The sequence below is a fragment of the Teleopsis dalmanni genome, chromosome 1, assembly GCF_002237135.1.
Source record: "Teleopsis dalmanni isolate 2A chromosome 1, ASM223713v2, whole genome shotgun sequence".
In the NCBI taxonomy this organism is placed as follows: domain Eukaryota; kingdom Metazoa; phylum Arthropoda; class Insecta; order Diptera; family Diopsidae; genus Teleopsis; species Teleopsis dalmanni.
This window is the reverse complement of record NC_051846.1, coordinates 10488247-10507945: the sequence shown is the minus strand read 5'-3', so window position 1 is coordinate 10507945 and position 19699 is coordinate 10488247. Positions and strand designations below refer to the sequence as shown.

At 28.0% G+C, this 19699-nt stretch overlaps 1 protein-coding gene across 2 annotated transcripts in view; it reads right to left on the bottom strand.

Moving 5' to 3' along the window:
* Positions 1–2737: 2737 nt before the first annotated feature.
* Positions 2738–19699, bottom strand: part of LOC119668911 (hippocampus abundant transcript 1 protein-like) — a 53903-nt gene continuing 36941 nt past the window's right edge. Inside the window, exons 1-10 of one of the 2 annotated variants that reach the window (XM_038078591.1) lie at positions 17899–18202; positions 10963–11908; positions 5794–5889; positions 5335–5667; positions 5074–5265; positions 4756–4964; positions 4602–4688; positions 4444–4541; positions 3045–3344; positions 2738–2925 (exon numbers count right to left, since the gene is read on the bottom strand). In XM_038078591.1, the coding sequence (XP_037934519.1) occupies positions 2828–2925; positions 3045–3344; positions 4444–4541; positions 4602–4688; positions 4756–4964; positions 5074–5265; positions 5335–5667; positions 5794–5889; positions 10963–11847 (2298 nt within the window). In that variant the 5' untranslated portion in view covers positions 11848–11908; positions 17899–18202 and the 3' untranslated portion in view covers positions 2738–2827. Of the gene's footprint in view, positions 2926–3044; positions 3345–4443; positions 4542–4601; positions 4689–4755; positions 4965–5073; positions 5266–5334; positions 5668–5793; positions 5890–10962; positions 11909–17898; positions 18203–19699 lie in introns of those variants that run through there. The other variant, XM_038078598.1, reaches the window with a different exon arrangement.

Genomic DNA, 19699 nt, shown 5'->3' with positions numbered 1-19699 from the left:
ATATATTTGTGTGTGTATGAAAATTTTAAAAAGCTATATAATGCATCTTTTCATATATATATATGTGTGGTATATATATGCATAAAATAGTTAATCGCATAGTCTAAGGTACTAAATTAATAGCTTCGAATATTTTAATTGATGACAATTGCTCTTTAACATTATATGAATTTATTTAATTATATAATTAACGTATTTTTGGTTTATAATTATAATTTTTATAATTATTCATTTTTTATAAATTTCCTTTATAAATTAATTCAATTCAACATTTGTTGTATTTATTGTTGTTAAGAACTATTTCAATTGAATTGCATGTCCAATATTATTTTTATGTATATTAATTTTCAAAAATAAATTTCAACATTTTTTTAACTATATTATGTATCGAAATATTTTAGTATATACTACTATTGATAACTTGTATTTTTCATAGTTTCACTTGATATTTCCTTGTTATATGTGTACGGTTTATCCATAAGCTACAAAATAATAATATTAATATTTTTAAAGAAATCAATATTTAAATCAAATCATAACTATTTTAAATATTAGATTTCGAGCCTGATAAAAAAAATAAATAGAATATATTTTACTCCCTTGAATTACTAGCTCTTAATTAAATAATATATAATTAATTAATTCATTAGATTTAATTTAATTTTTGAAAATAATTTCTTTCATAAACGTATAATAACGTCGGTTTACTAGCAGTTACCACCACTAGCACAGTGCTGGTTTTAAAAACAAAAATAAAGAAACATTAAAAGCAAAGACTTTTATTTTGTTTTTTTTTAACACAAAATTCCATTTTTAATAATATTAATAACTATACACTAAAACAGACAATTATTTTATTAATAAAATATACAGTTATTTATTTAATTTTTTTGAATTAACAATTAAATTTGGTTTCGTTTTTATATTAAATATATTTTAAAATTAAAAACTTTAAATATTTAATATGTTTTAAAAAAATTTGAGTTTGCCTAAAATATTTTATTTCATTTAAAAAATATATTTATATATATGTGTGTATATATATATACTATGCTTTTCATGATATCACTTAAAAAATAATGCTAGACATAGATTTACTTAAATAGTTTAGCATAGATCACTACAAATTGCAAAATAAAGCTTAAGTTATTTTGTAACAATATTTTGTTTAACTGTTTTGTTTTATTTTTAAATATATATATTTGTTAGTATTAATAAGTTATACAATTCTCATATATTTTAGCAAATTATAAGCTTAAATTAATGGCAAATTACTGACATATATAAAAATGAGTAAATATATTAAAATTAATATATTATATTTTGGCATATAATTATATTGCCAGAAATGTGTCTTCTTAATGAAATTTTATTGAATCAACAACTAATATACTTTATAGTCTATTATTATTATGTAATGGAATAAAACTTTGAAAGACTAGTTCTGATACGTTAAATTTTATATATTAAATTTGTACTATTGAAAGTATTTGTAGCACTCTCCAAATAGACTAATATACTAACAAATGAGAATTGTATAACTTATTACTTTTATTTTTTTATAAAAATATTTTATCTTACAAATTTTTTTTTTGTTTAACTAAATACAAACATTAAATTTTGAGCTTTTATGCAAATTATAATAAAGTAAAGAAGTGTACTATCAAAGAATTATTACAATTTTTGGCAGTATTTTTAATGCGTTTAAAGCCTAATACAGAATACAGAATAAAATAGCAAGTTCTGGATGATCCATTAATTTTTTAACTTCTGATTTCTTATTTTAGTGTGCACCAATTGAAAAATGTGATAAAGGTTTTTAAACATTAATATCTTATATCAAATACAATTAATTTATTATTTTAATTGTTTACAAATATTATTAATAAAAAGTGTTAATGTACTCGTTTGCACCAATATATACACTTCATTTGTATGAAGCTTTTGTAAAAAAACAAAATACTTTTTTATATTACACATTTCTGTATTAGACTATAAATAATTTCTTTAAAATTATAATTAACGAAATAATAAAAAAACTAACAATGTGATGTTTGAGTTTGATTCCAAATAAAGATACTTAAAATACAAACATTTTTATATCTATAAAAATTTACCAAGCGGCCTTTTGCTGAACATTACTTCAGTATAACAAAATGCGCTTATAAATTTAAGATTTATATAAAATTTCCTTTTATAAAATGCTACCAATTTTTAATAATTAATTTTTAGAAAATACGCATTAATTCCTTTAAAATTAATTGATTGCTTATTAAAATGTTAGCAATTAGATTTTAAACTAACTGCTTTCAATTTAAAAACGATCTTATTGTCTATTTAATCTATTAGAAAATATTAAATATTTTATTAACAAAATCGTAAATTCAAATAAAGCATTTGGCAAGCACTTTAATTTAAAAAATAAACTTATAATATTAAAAAATAGAAATTATGTTTAATCGACTAATAGGACAATAAATTAAACAAATTTTAAATTACGTTGTACAAAATCAGTTGTTTAGTTCTTTTTCTTCTAATAAATATAAAATAACTACGGCATGTTTTTTGATTAACTGCACTTAATTAAACATAAATAAATCTTTGTGAATTAATAACTTACAATAAATTTACAATGTACACAATATTTTTGTTTTCGATATAAATAATATTTCGCTTAACAGGTTTTTTTTTGTATTTATACTTTTAGTTACTGAACTATTTAAATTTTGCAACTTTTTCTAATATTAATTAATACAAATTATAAAATATATCAATACATTTAGTTGGTAAATTAATATAAAACTAACAAGCCTATAAGATTTAGCAACTACAGCTGCGCCAAAGAATCTGCACGCATTAGTGGTGATAGAGGACTGGTTGTTTTATGCCCACCTTCAATTTCATACTGTACATCTACAGATGCTCCTACATAATGAAAAATTAAAACATATTTACATGTTCAAAATATATTCCATTTTTGTTTGTTTTTATTTTTCTTTTTTTTTATAAAAAATATTTTATTTATATTGTAGTTGAACTCATACTTTTCTTTTCGCTAGGTGCTCTACTTAGATTCACATCTTTGCCTCTACCATCTGGTATAAATATTGCCACTAATATCGCCAAAACGACCATTAATGCGCCAAATAGAAACGGTGGCCCTGGAACCAGTTGCGCAAACTTAACATTGTTAGACGTATGATTCTGATTTGGTTCCGCACCAGCTGTGTTAATTTGATCGGTATTAAGATCCACATTAAATAAGTAAAATATTACACCAAACATAGCTGGGCCTAGACCGTTGCATAGACCACGCATGCCTGTTACCATGCCTTGAACAGCACCTAAAATGTAAAAATAAAAATTCGTTAAAATTATATACTTTAATTAAAAGAATAAGTCCATTACAAATTAGTTAAAAAGTATATAAAAATGCAAAGCAAGTGGAGCTAATGACGGTATCTTCAATAACCAGATCAAAGTCAAGTAACCAAGAGGCACAATATATCAAACTGGTCGCGTGCATAAGAGCCTTAGTCTAAACCGAAACCCCCAAACACCATTTACATTACCAAGAGGCACGCAAGAATAAAAAAGGCACAGGACACATTTATAGCAATAGGATATACCTGTTGTGTGAACTCCGCAGCTTCCAAATGTATCAAATGCTCCTTGTAAAGGAGCATTACCTGTTACTGCTTAAAGCCCAACCTTCGGTTACCATATCAATTTCATTATTCTATTCCATTACTGACTTTCGTCACTGGCAAGAAGAGTAAACTAACTGAGCATACATCGAAAGATAACTCAGTCGATCACATGAGATTTAACTCCAACGTTGTTGAATATTTTTTTTTCCTAACACCATTATTAATATGACAATAAAATATACCGACTTTAAAATAAATATATGTATAGTACAGTAGGTGTTTATACGAAAACCTTATTACATAATCGTGACCTAAGCAAGGTTTAGTAGACTATTTAAAAGTTACTTTATGATATCTTGGAAGTATCTTGGAAGTAAAATTTCAATATTCTAACTTATTTCACTACGCTATTAGCCAATATAGCATGGTTGTTGAGATATTGGGCTTTAAACTTGAAAACTTATAACATTGAATACACGAACGAAAAAAAAAATAAATATACCTAAAAAATCGAAATAACATCGAAATTAGATATATATTCATACGTTATGGTTTTTAAGGTTTTAGGAATTATTTTTTGTAATTTTATTACAAAAAATTATTAAGAATAAAGCGGTAATGGGTTAGATGTAGAATTGAAAGACCTTCTTCAAGGACTCTTACCTTCTTCTTACCCTGATTTTCTAGAAATTATATATGCCCTATCAAAACGTAGTTTTGGTAGTTAATTAATTTTTAATTTATAAAATAGCAAATATTTAAGTGCGCTTCCTCATTCAATATTATTATTTACCTTGTCGGTCAGCATTTGAATGTATGGATACAAAAGCACTTATAGCTGGATATGTTATGGAACCGAGTGCAGCTAACACACCTGCCGCCCACATCATCCTAAAAAAATTAATATATTTTGTTAAAAATTTTTTTAAAATATTTCTAAAATATATTTACCATTTTACATTACCAAATCCGTACCAAACTAATTGCAACATTTCTAAAACTAAACCTAAAATAATAGTGCGCTTTGGTCCAATAACACTACACGCAAAAGAAAATATGTTCTCAATGAGCTGACATCATTCCATTGCTATTATTTACAACTTACCGCATTAAGTAGCCCAATGTCACTTGTATAAAAATGCTGAGTATGCCGACGACAGCTATAAAAATTGCTACTTCCATTGTATTGAAACCCATTTTTAGTTTCAGATACACAAATATGCATGAATACTGACCGGCCTCTGGCAAGTAGGACAACAAAACTGTAACACACTGCATCAGAACGGTATGATCTGTGCCAACTTTACGTAACGCCTGCAGAATGCAAAATATACATTTTAGAAAAACAAACCAACATTATTGAAATTATTGAAATATGCAAATGGAAGTATGGTAAATTATTCTTAATTAAATGAACACCTACTGCAAATGGGTCAGCTTGCTCCCAACTAATTGGCGCACCCCACGATGATGGCCGCACTTTCTCTGGCAAGCTTTCCGGCACAGCAACCAGTATAAAGAAAACATCAAGCACTGCAATTGCTGTGGCAAGTGCAACCACCAAAGTATCACCATACGATTCCATTAGTGCAGCACCCAAAGCTGGTGAAATTACCTGAAATAACAAAATAACAACAAATACATAATATTTTGATGATGCCAATATTTTAGTTTCATTTCCTACCAAACTTGCAGCAAATGTAGCTGACACCAAACCATAAGCTTTTGAGCGTTCCTCAATTGTTGTAACATCAGCGACATATGCAAATACCACCGAAAAGGTCACTGCGAAGATGCCACTTATTGAGATCATAGCAAAAAACCACCATGTATTTATTGTCATAAGTGGTATGGGAGCACAGGTAAAAAATACTGTTATTAGTAGAAAAAACTTCCGACCCCAAATATCAGACAAAGCACCAATCAATGGCGCACTTAAAAATGATAGAATGCCTTTAATGCCCATAACTAGACCATTCATTAGAAACGTATGATCCGGAAAGGTTTGATTTAGAACCTGAAAAGGATAGGTAAACATTAAAAATAAAAAAAAACTAACTATTGATATTATTGGTATAATTCCAATAATTATCTAAATTAATAAAAAATTTTGGTATTAATAAATAATTCAATAATATCTTACAGAAATGACGGGCATTGTGAGTAGACCCCACGCGAAAAATTCTAAAAATATCACAACCAAAGCATGGTACACACTAGGCTCTCCAATACCAGAACTCTGTAAATAATTTTAATTAAATTAGTTAAAATTTAATGTAATAATGAACTATTAACAATATTAAACATGTTACATGTGATAATTAAATTACACCAATTGCGTTAGCTATTAAGAGTTATTATATCTGGTATATTTAACTTTTATATATACATAATTCGCTATTACACATACATTCGTTTAATATGTATTCGATTACCTTAAAAGTCCTATTTCGTCTAATTGATTTTTATATTATTATTATTATTTTATTAAAATATTATATATTATAATATTAAATATATTATTTTATTAAAATATTATATATTATAATATTATATATTTTATTATATTTTTTATATTATAGAAGCATAATATAATTTTACAAAAGGTGGCACTAGCAGACATTAAACTTTTGAGCTATTTAATTTTTGCGGAAGAGCCACACGCCAACGTCGAGCAAATATTATCTATAACTCAAGCCAGCGTTGTGGTGTTATCAAAAAAGGCGATCCATGTATGTATCCAAAAACACAGAAACATACTTCTAGGAAGTATGAGTATATTGCAATAGAAATATTCACAATATTTAATTCTCAAGATGATCACTTATACAATTCGGTAGTCCAGCACAGATACAATCGAATGTGTGGATTTTAGCGGTTATCTTCATCTATAAAATCTAAAAGGATAAGCCAATAACATAATTTTATTGACTTTCTTATTTATTAACTTTCTTTTATTAAGGAATGGTACATCTATTCTAAACAATTTATATAATTCTAGCAATTAGATAAAAATGTTTATGTAAAGAAATCTGTGTTAAAAACCAGATTAACTTTGTATTATTGTATAACCATATGGTGGGGTACTTTATGTTAAGTTAGTTGATGTATTATGATACTACGTGTATACCTATCGCTATTTGAGAAACCATTCAACAAAGCTAATAATTGTTTAGAGAGAGATACAATTAAAAGTTTAGTGAAGTGGAAGGAGATCGAAGTTCTCTCAGGAAGACCGCTAGGAAGCGGTTTTGATACCACATTCCTCCTAACCGAACCTTTTTCAATATTACAGTCTTAGAATCACGCGGTCCCACTGATGATTTCAAATATTTATTTAATATCTTTGTTGGAGAAATGGTGCAGTGAGTTATGGAATGGGCGCTTATATATGCTTAGGTTTAGATCTAAATAATCCTGTGTAATTAAACAACAGACATCTTCCGGTGCAGAAATTTTGAATATGCTATTCCTGTCATGACTGCAAGTCGTTATATTGTTCAGGATGTTTTGAAAATCCTTATGTTATATATTTCCAATTTGTATGGATTAAGTCAGTTAAGTATTACTTGACTATTGAACTATTATTGAAATAGGAACCTGGTTTTATTATTTCCTCTCAATATATAATATAAATTTATTATATTTTACATTGTTAATATATAAAAAATAATCCAAAAAACTAATCAGCTTGTATCATGTGATAAAATTAAACCAACAGCGTCACTGTTCCTCACTTAAAAAGCAAACTAATAAAACTGATTGCTTAAATTGGTTCAATATCACTGCCATCACATCCCAACTGAATAAAAATTTTTATTAAATTTTATTGAAAAAAGTTATTTTTAGTAATGTAAAAATATATATTCACTTTTAAGTGAACATTTCAAATTGATTTGAGCGTCAAAATCAAATTAAACGGAATAGAGATAGGCTCGAGCCAGACGCTCGGCAAAATCTGTAAATCAATTTTGGCTGAAGTACTCAGTGCAACATTTCATGGTGCATTGTCAACTGAGTAATTGCATTTTATTTGCATTGCATCATTTAGTTGCATTAGTGTAATTTATGCAAATTTTAAATTTCATTGGAACGTTTTAAGAAAATATTTAGAACAGATAACAGATAAAAGCAGTTATGAGATATATTAAGTTGAATCTTAAGTGATGATTATGTTGATGTGAAGCTCACATATGCGCGTAGAGCTTCAAACACAAATAATAATATGAGAATGTTCTATTCCTATACTGTATTAGAATACTCTAGTAATTAAGGAGAAAAAGAACTATATTCAAGAAATCTCATTAAATGTGAAATTAGTATATAAACATTTAGTCTTATTATTAGACTCGAATGTTAGAGTTCAATATACTAAAAAGTATGTTGTATACATAACTTAATAAAATCATGGTGCCTTTAGACACCTTTAATTCCATATATCCACAGACATAAGGACTGAAAATTATATATTTTATTGCAATAGTAAATCACTGTAAAGCAACACTTTCTAACATATAGATAATATTCCGAATATTCTACTACTTGAGATCAGAAACCTTTTATTTTTTTTTTTCACACATAGTTTTAAATTTTATCAGTATTTATTAAATATAGAAGGCATTCTACTTATAACATATAAGACACACTGGGTATTTAATTTTTACATGTACCACCTCAGAAGTATTTGATTATACAAGTATTTTTCGCCACCTCATAAGAGATTTGATGAGGAAACGATTACTTTATTATTATAATTATAAGAAAAAACAATGGTATTCCAAGATCAATGAAATTTATTGTTATCGCTGTAAAAATTCTTCTATTCTAACTCGGATAAATCTTAATGCATTGATAAATTTTATAATAGTCTATTTTTTAGATTAGAATACTGTATTTGTCATTTTCTGACAATCAATGAAAATTAATCCATTTTATATGATGTATTTTAGTCAATATTTCATAAAATCTATTGATATCATCAACCTCTTATTCCATCTTTGAAAAGCGGTAGTTAAAGGAAGTATAATAACATAAGAAACTAGTAGTTCATCTAAGTTCAGATGTATTGTGACTAATTGAAACTGGATACTATTTACTTAGGTCTTTCATATTTTCTTCTTCTTAGAATGAACTCTTTGAATTTCGTATTGGAGGAATGAACTGTTTTGGAATGAACCGGTTTGGAAACAGTTCAAAATTGATTATCTGTAAGTATAGCTGTTTAAATGTAGATCCACTTTGATAAGTGCAGATCTCTAAGAGAGGTTTGGTACCTATGAAAGGAGTTTTGCCAGGCTGATTTGCAAATGTCGAATGTCTTGTGTTAAGATATCTTGATAAGAAACGATAACATATAATTTGTGTTAGTCAACACAGGTTTGAAAGTCTTACAACTTCAAATTAAATTAAATTTAGTAATACAATATGGATTAATTATTTTATAGTTTTCTTCCAATATATCTATCCGAACAAATAATAATGCTAATATATTTATATTTAAAAGTAACATATCTAAAAGTAACATATCTATATGCCTCCGAGTGGAAGTGCTGACAATGGTCAGCACGCGCCTTTCGAACCTAACCTAACATATCTGACGATTTTTTCAAGTTTTATATCATTTGAAGCTAGGTAGGCGTACTCAAAATGGCGGTGAAGATGTGTTTGAGTCGTGACAACGTTAGAAAAACTATTTCTTTCGTATGAGCCCGGAGCAATAAAATCGTAATGTTGTAATAATTATAACTGTAACATCGTAATAATTATAATTATAATATGGTAAATACCATATTACACATATGATAATAATAATTATATTAAATCACGTAGTTGTAGGCTTACAATGGAATATAGCGATCATAGTAGAGATCAGCTCAGTCTGAGATCAGCATACAATATGAAATACTTAATATGGCTATCAGAATTTTAGTAAAGTAAGTTTTGATGTATTAAAATTCTGGATTTAGTTCTTCGAAATGAATTTAAACAAATAACTGAATATTTGAATATTAGTAACAGATATGATTTAAAAATGAAAAATTATTCATAATGTTTAATACGTATTATTTTTCTATGTATTTATAAAGCATAATTTCGTATAATGGCGATATAAGTTTAACAGATACGATAATACAATAATTATTAATTTATTTTATGGAACATTTCGTGTTGGACTCATAGGTTAATGTTAAACAAACGTTAAGCTAAAAAGTTATAACTGTAAAAGTAATTCAAAACAACTACTTTATCTGCTTTCCAATGCGATGTAATAAAAGAAAGTTTCTCTAACATCCTTGTAATGTTTCTTTTATTATTTTGCTGTTCATTAAATAAGAAAATTAACTGCAAAATATAATTGAGGGCCCATGTGGGAAAAACAAATAAGAAAAAATATAATTTACTAGTTTACGTATGCATATATTTGTATGCCTATATCTATATACGAATGTATCTACATATATGTGTGTATCTAAACAGTTTATTAAGATAGAAGCCATGTGGCCTACCACGTGTTGCTTGTTATATTAACTTCATAAGCAAATAAGCACATATGTATGTACATATATGCTGGTATAGATACCAGGGCAGATATGCTATATGAATAAAGAAAATTAGCTTGCTTGTATCTATTAGAGTAATTTTTTTTTTTTTGATTAAACCCTTGCCAAGTAACTTAGGTATAAATGGAGTGTTTCATGTGGTTTAATTAACATAATTAATTTGACAATACTCTTGCAACTACTAGTACATCTGTAAAATGTGTGAGATAATAAATTCACTTTTTAGATAAAAAACTTATCCTTAATAAAAACTAATTTATACTACATCATCTCTACGCTATTTTAAGGTAAAAGTTTATGATTTAAAGTACGAGAAGCTTGGATTCAGTGTACCCTAAAGATGACTATAGACTATACTATAAACTAGAATATAATTTTAATTTTTTTTCTGTCTTTATGAGATTGGAAAGTTAACAGACACGATTTTAGAAATGAAGAGGTTGAACATAGACATTCTTGGAATAAGCGAAACATGTTGGCCAGATTCCGGTGAAGTCATACCATGAAATTGTAACAAATTTAAGTTAAATATAGAGCAAAGTCAAAATATTTATTTAATTATATGATCATCGCCTACATTCGAAATCGAATTGGCGAATAAAGAAGAAGAAGAAGACATTATAATTTAAAAAGTTGTATATTATTTGAACAATAGAACAATTGACCCGTTTCAAAAATAAAAATAATAAAGTTATGTGGTTAATAAATATTCCTTGTAAAATATTATAAAATATATTAAAATGAATATTCACCTTAAATAATCTAGAAACATTTTGTAGCCAAGTAAATACAACATTTGTTGCTTGCAAGGTCTGCACTGAAGGTAACGATGCGGGATGTTGAGAACCAATAGAACGATAAGATGACGAAGATAAGTTGCGTTTATGTTTAGAAGATGAACCACTTCCTTCATCACTTCCAGTACGCGGGATATCCGATTGAAAGATCGCCGCTGTTGGATGTGAGTTAGCGAGTCTCTTCGCAACACGCGGACTAACCGATGGAATATTATCGATATCGATTTCAGTTGTTTCAGTCGCAATGGAACCAGATATATTGTCTTCAGTAATTGAACCGCCAGCAATATTTAATTGTATTTTGCTATTTTGTAGAGGCGAAAGGCGTTTAGCTTTTTGCGTTGTTAACGCCGATACAGCTGATAAGTCCGCAACATCAGCCGTTGTTGGCGTTGATGAACCCGTATCTGAGTCAATTGATGCATCTGTCGATTCATCAGGTTCATGATCTCTTATTGAAACGAATGGTACATTATAGGAACGTATTTTGTCGCCAGCTGTTTCACTGTTTGCTGAACGCATATAAAGTATCGTCGTGGTGGGGGCGGCAACACTTGTTTCAGTTATATTATCTGTTTCGCCTACAGCCAATGCACCTGCATGGGTTGTAGGCGTATTTGTTATGTTATTTGTCTTCGAACTGACATGAACAATGGGCAGAACATCGATAACTTCCTCATCTTCGGGCTCATCAATTTCAAAACTGGTATCACCATCATCTGCATATGAAGTTGTTGTTGGTTCTTCATCATTTGTGTTAATAATAATTTTATTATCGGACGGCGTGTTTGTGTTTGTAGTATTTTCTTCATTGGCTGTTGTATTAGGTTTCGTGGACATACCGTTGCAAAGGAAACGTTTCAAAAATGATTTGCTTTTTTGTGTACCAATAAGCTTTGATCTATTTTAGAATTTATTATAAGTTTTATATTTAACTAGCTTCTAATTTAATATACATCTAATAGGTTTCTGTTTCAATATTTCTAGAATTTCAATTTTTATGTTTAATTGCACACATTTGCTAACTTGATTTATCACATCACACTTTATATTACTCTTCTCTTATATCATATTTCTTACATTTAAGTTTATATAAATACATATTTTAGGTATTTTTTTTTTGTTTTTCTGTTTTTGTTTGGTAATGGTAACGTTTGAAACGGGAACTCGGTTGACTTTCTATTAAGCAATCACAGTTAAGGTAAGAAGCTTATTTTCCACTAAATTACGGTTCGCTGCAAAACGAGCAAAATATGTAATAAATTGGCTGGAATTTAGAATTTAACTTTGGTTTTATTGTATCTTTTTCGTAAGTACTTCGCATTTATGTTCTTGAATCAGTGACATATTTAATTTTCATTTTTAGCTATATGTATCTATGCTCTATTATTATTGTTGAATCATTAAGTAGTTAGGCACTTTCTAGATGTATGTTTGCTTGTGTACATATGTCATTCTTCATTTAAGTTTAAGTTTAAGTTTAAAAAGTAAAGCACGTTTAGCAATTATAAATGTTTATCAACTTTTTATCTGCTCTTAGCTCTTTTATCTGCTCTTAGAAAAAAAAACAATAGATACTTAGTTCACTTTTATTTAGCAAAGCAACAAACAATTAAACTTTAATTTTATTTTTATGTATGTGTGTGTGTTTATGTGTTGTTTATTTATTTAATTTGATGAGAATGAAATTGTTGAATATTAAATACAATTTTGAAGAATTAAATTCTTATCTCATTTCAATGACACAGTTCTTGTCTTTCAAACTATACTACTTCATGGTCAGTACCCTCGTTCGTGCTTGGAAAATCATTTTGTGTGGGTACGAAAGGATAAAGCATGAAGAAACGAAAAACGGAAGGCAATACTTAGACATGTTTGTAGGCTGGGCTGATATGGCTATGACACAGACATGTGTGTTGACTTAACATGGGTTCACTAAAACATCTACCATCCCAACCCCACTTTAAATAACCTTGACAGAAACTTATTTGAGCTACCTCAATCCTTTAAGAAACTTTTCATCCATTTTAATAAAAAATTTTCAACAGCATCTACTAAAGTAATTAAGTTGAACATTGAAAATTGATTCAAGTTCAAACAAAATAAATCAAATTCGTCTTCAAACTTGTATTAAATGTAAAATTTACAATTACAGTTGTTTTAAATTCTTATTAGATAGTTTTAAATGAAAACAAAGAGATTTACTTTATACGAACTTGAGATTCACTTGCATGCATACTTGAACAGTGATATATGCATATACAGTAATCCCCCCTATTATAACGCGGAACCAATCTAGCGCGTCATAGGGGTATTACCATATACGGGATATACACACGTGCAAAGGTACGCGAAGCTAATTATGAACTGTACAAATCCCCGCGTTATATGGGAGAATTCCCGCGTTATACGAAGGATTAAAATCGCGTAATATGAAAACGCGTTATAAGGGCACCGCGTTATAGGGGGATTACTTTATATTACAATAATAGTAAAAAGAAAATTAGGAAAACTAAGCACAAAAAGGTATAGAAGAAAAAAGTGTGAAAAAAAAACATTAGAAGAATAACGGATAAGAAAAAAATAGAAGAGAAAAGTAGAAGAAAAAAGAAGAAAAAAGAAAAAAAAAAAGAAGAAGAAATAAGAAGAAAAAAAAGAAGAAAAAAAATTAGAAGAAAAAGAAGATGAAAGTAGAAGAAAAAGAAAATAAAAATAGAAGAAAACGAATATAAAAGTAGAAGAAAAAGAAGAAAAAAGTAGAAGAAAAAGAAGAAAAAAGTAGAAGAAAAAGAAGAAAAAAGTAGATGATAAAAGTTAAACAAAAAGTAGAAGAAATGACGCTAAACAAAAAGAAGAAAAAAATAGATGAAATTAGTTTAATAAAAAGTAGAAGAAAACACGCTGAACAAAAAGAAGCAGTACAAAAAGAAGCCGAACAGAAAAAGTAGAAGAAAAAAGTAAAATAAAAACAGTAGAATACAAAAAGTAGAAGAAAAAAGTAGGTGAATTATAAAAGTACAGTTGAAACTACTATATATAAAAAGAGCTAATATATTTATATAACTGAAGTCAACAATAAGAATAGATCAAAGGTTTAAACTGCTGTGCGAAGTAGACCATGTTTGTTCGATTTGTTAAATTCCCTAGATTGCTATGGAACACACATATGATTAGATTGAAAAGATAAACTAAAAGAAAGTAACAGCTAATTTTTAAAGCGCATTTATACCATATAACAGAAAATAACGAAATCAAATATGACATAAAAACATCTAAGCAGATGGCATTAGAAATTGGAGATATTATAAATAAAAAAGCAGACAAAGCTCGTTTTGCTTTGATAATAAAAAATTAAATATAAAAATAAACAAAATATATATTGTTTAGATAATCTTCCTTACATGATTTTTAATTATAGAAGCTATAGGCGTGGCTTCGTCTACTATTCTGCAGAAAATTATTGAGGACAATAAAGTAGTGTTCATTCATCGCCTTTAAGTTGCAACTTTTGAAAAAACGATAAAATTGCTCGGGTAAAAACTACAGTCGTAGTTTCGTATGAAAGGGAGTCTAATATTTTTATATATAACTTATATAATTAATTTAATTAATTAATTAATTTAAGGTTTTGTACTATTTCTCTTAGTTTTCAAATTTTACTTTCATCAAATAAAAATGGGACATGAGTTAGATATGAATTGCGATCCCGAAAAACTAGAATCCAAATATCATATACGAAGATATAAGGTACCGAAGAACAGTTTTGGAACAAAAAAAATATAGTTATTGCTAGGTCTAGATTCTAATAAAATCTGTCAAAAAGAAGGTGGCCCTATTTGTGTGTATTACATTATTAATTTTGTTTACAAAAACTATTTTCAATTATAGTAAAACTGATAGCTGTCAACTATGAGTGCAATGTATTGTATAATTATTGAAGTAAACAAAAATGCATTAAATTTTATGACTCAGTTTTAATACCGTGCAATAGAGTAAAAATTTTTAAGGTATTCCCATTAATAGAAAACGTTTTAATGATGCATGATTCACACTACTAAGTGATTTCAATACTATTATAATGATTTAATATATAATGAAACTTTGATGATATTATTTGAAAGATATTTTAATAATTTTTGTTAGAAAATATGATATTGCTGTAATTTTGCTTTACTTTAAGTAAAACATAAAAAATTAATATCTTTTGTACTTTGATAAGTTAACGTTTTTGGAAAATCAAAATTATGGAAACATTGGCCAAAAGCCAAAATGCCACTTTGTTTTGCTCATTACTTTTATGATGGTCGAAATATTAAATATTTATGGATTATGTGAGTGCAAATTATTACACTTACGAGCACTATAAATATATTATTTATTTCTTGCGAAAAAAAATTACTACCAAAATTATTGATGAAATGAGTTTTGCCAACGTGAGCAACGACATCGACAACCCATCACACCCATCACATCCATCCAACAATTCAACCATCCAACCATCATTATCATTACCGCACCACAGAATTATCGAACACAAACACATGCCGCCACACGCAACTGTAATGTTCTGCAAAGAAGCGATTTTCACGATTTTCACGATTTCCACAATTTTCACGCCATAACAGTTTCTGCATGTATTCAATGCTCCCAAGGACATGGCAAGGACTGAAGGTGGACACGAAATTCGAGACTTTATGGGCGTTTCGTATATGCAAAATATTAAAATAATACAAGACGAAAGCGAAAGGTACGAATAAACTGCATGAGTTTATTCTGAAAATGAAAGTTCATCATATTGTTGACACGTAGTTTCGTTTCAATGAATAAAAATACTGACAAAAGTTAATTAAAGGATAAGTTTATGGCGAAAAGATTAAAGGATTTTAATGTTGATGGGCTTAATATTTTAACACTTTAAGCAAAGGACATTTAAAATTGATTCTCTGAAATTAATAATAATTAAAATGTATTCGATTTATATTATATACATAGGTTAGGTTAGGTTATAGCGGCGATCTGTAGTGGATCCACTAAGGCTATTATATACATAAATTAAGTATGTTGATGGGCTTAATATTTTGACACTTTAAGCAAAGGACATTTAAAATGGATTCCTTGAAATTAATAATAATTGAAATATATTCGATTTATATTATATACATAGGTTAGGTTAGGTTATAGCGGCGATCTCTAGTAGATCCACTTAGGCTATTATATACATAAATTAAGTAAATAAAAAAGTAGTTTTAGCTATAAAATCGTGCTATCTGTTTTCTAACATTTCGAAAGAGTTTAAATATTTAGATATACACAAATCATTCAATTAATCTGAATTAATCGTATGCGCCAAAAAATTCGAGTTCTAAACAAATCCAGATTATTCGGTTTTTTTACTATATGAAAAACTATATGAATTATTTATGCCGAACAGTTCGAAGAAATTAATATAGTCAACACTACTATATAAACACTACTATTTATAAAAGTAATTCTACATGAAAAGTTTGACCAAAGGTTGGAGCAACATGGAAAGATTCACAGTAATCGTAGATTAAATGTGGAGAATATACGATTCTTATGAAAATGTGAACGTGACGAGTACATTATTTCAAACTAATTATTTATAGATAATGATAAACTGTCATTGCACTTCATGCATTTAGAAGGAGGCTCTTACTTGCTTTATAGTTCGTTACTATTCATATAAGTTCTATTTTAATTTCTATTCTATTCTACTGTTCTATCAATAAAATAGAATAGAATAAAATTGACTTCTTTTAAACTATAATTAAAATTTAATTAAATTATTAATTAAACTATTTAAATATGAATTCTTAATTTGTGACTAATACGCTATATATTATATATTATACTTTTTTTGTTGTCTACTGATAGCCATACTACAGTAAACAATCTAATAGACTATGCTACATTTTTTATCGTAGGTTGTTAAAATGTGAGAAATGCTGAAGTGACACAAATTTCACTTTGGCATATGGGTGTACTGACTATTGTATACTACAGAGATTTTCAATGAAGCAAACACGTGAATGATATGCATTTGTAAATTGTTGTAATGTATAAACCGTAAAGTAAATTATTTTCAAAAATTTTGTGAATAAATTATAGTACAAAATTCGAAAACTCATAATTAATTTTCATAGCAAAATAATTTGCTAGCTTAATTTGTTTTCCTATTATACAATCACGCACAAGTAATTGTTTGTATTAAACGCATGACATAGTCAATATGAGGGAATAGCAAACGAATGAATATAGAATGAGTAAATGCTTACATCTAAACATGTGTTAAAAATTTGTCAGACATTTGGAGTGAATCAAATTTACACAAAAAACGATGTGATCAACGATACATTATATTCGTCCAAACAAGAACCTAGTGATACACACGTTGTAGAATAGAGTCATGTAGAATAACAGAATATTATTATAGATAATATCTATTTTATAATAATAATAATATAGAATAGATTGTGCATAACATAGAATTGTTAGTGTTTAGTTTACACAATCAATAATGCACGACTATCTTTGTTTTTCTTTCGGCACAGGAAATCTCTAGAACCGCACACTATCCACACGCAACATGATCTGTTGTTAATAGATATCGTTGTTTACTTTACAGTATAGTACTGACTATATCGATTTTTAAAATTTTGAATATTATTTATATATGATAATTTGGTGTAGTAAACTTCAATAGAGAACTAAATCAAAGTTAACATAAATAAGTTCAATCAAATGGATTGCAGTTTTAAATTTGAAGAGAATAGTTGCCTTCAAAATTGTTTATTGTTTAATTAAACATAAAAATTGAAAAACTAAAAAATCTTTTCACTATTAAAAGTTGATTTAAAATATGCTTACTACCTTAGAGATTAATTTTCAAAAGTTCTTTAACAGATTAAACAGTTTTATTGGAATTTGCTGAGTACTTGCGGGTCACTAATATGCTTGATACTTGCATTTCCGTGAACGTATATTTTGTTCTGTACAGCACGTACATTTGCTTAATTTTATTTCACACTTCAATTTGGATTAATTTTGTTAAAATTGATTACTAAATTACTAAACGATTGAAAAATTATAAATAATTTTGCACTAACTTTGGAATATGCCAGATTTGCCAAGGGAAAAGTTTTACATATCACTTTTTTTTCTACGAGTAAAGAAAAATTAAAAACTTTTTTAAGCATAATTATCGTGGCAATCTTCTCTAATTTGAACGTAGTTAAATTTTTAAACATTTCCAAATGAACATTTTTTTTTATAAAACCAATTTTATATCTACATTTTTGTGCAGAAGAGCTAAACGTACGCTCCGCGCCGGCTTTACCAGAGACACTGAAGAAACTGCTTGGAACGACATCGTGCCAATTGGCAACGCTACACTGAAATTACTACGTTGACAAATGCTAGGAAAAAATTAAATAAACAAATACGAGCACATTTTTACGTAAAAACACAAATGTCAGCAAAAAAAATCTCATAAATAATAAACAAACAATGAAAACAATAATAAAAATAAAATGAAAATATAAAATTATATTTATAAAGTTGGCTTCAAAGTCGAGATTTTCGCCCATGCAAGTAGAAAATATGAAACTTTTCATAGTGAAGAGCGGATCGAGTTGAAATGAAGGTAAAAGTATGAATGAGTCCCATATTGGCAAAGCAGCGTATGCCCCAGTAGCGCTGATACTCTTCCGGCACTCTTCTGCTAGATGTGATGAGAGTATATGATAACACAATACGATACAACTAAGATATGAACAGCAAATCGCTTCCAAGACAATTATTGCTGAGATATATTAATTCAGATAACATTTTCAATCTATACATAATAATGCATAGATAGCATAAAATAAGATCTCGTTGAGATATATGAATTTTGATATACATATTTTGAGCAAATTATATAAAGTGCTTATGACACTGCCAGATAACATCTTCAATTTTGCATAATTTTGCATAGACAGTATAAGATAAGATCTTGCTGATATATATGAATTTTGTAATACATATCTTGAGCAATTCATAAAAAGTGTTTATCTGAGATAACATCCTCACTCATCTGCAAGATGAGATCGTGTACATAAAACTCCTACAAAAAGTTATGCAAAGAAAAGTCACGAGAGTTTTTTAAATATTATTAGTGCTGCAAAATGTTCAAAGATTGTGATGTTCGAATAGATTGGGTATATTTATGACTTATTAGAAAAATCAAAAACTTTAAATACTCGCAAACTTCTGAGCTGTTTGAATAGAGATGTTAACGTCTGTTTATTCATTGTATTGGGTAACAGTTACCCTAGCCCAACCTACCCTACCCTAACCTAGAAAGGAGAATCAGAAACTAAGCTAATAAATAGTGCAGACACCAAGAAAATGCGATGAAAAAGTTGAGGTCTAGATGCCGATCTTTTATGCCAACATAAAAGAAACCCTTCTCGAAGTAATGTGAAAGCGGTTCCGAGGAGAAATAATTCTCGCCGACGAAAAGATGTTTTAATCTGTATACTACATATTATTGTTAACGAGTCGAGCACACGATTCCGCCAACGGTCGATCTGACAGCACATAAGGCATTCCATCTGCTCACCACAAAAAAAATTTCATTATCCATACATTCTCCATATGACAGGCTGACACTAGCATCTATCTAACTCTT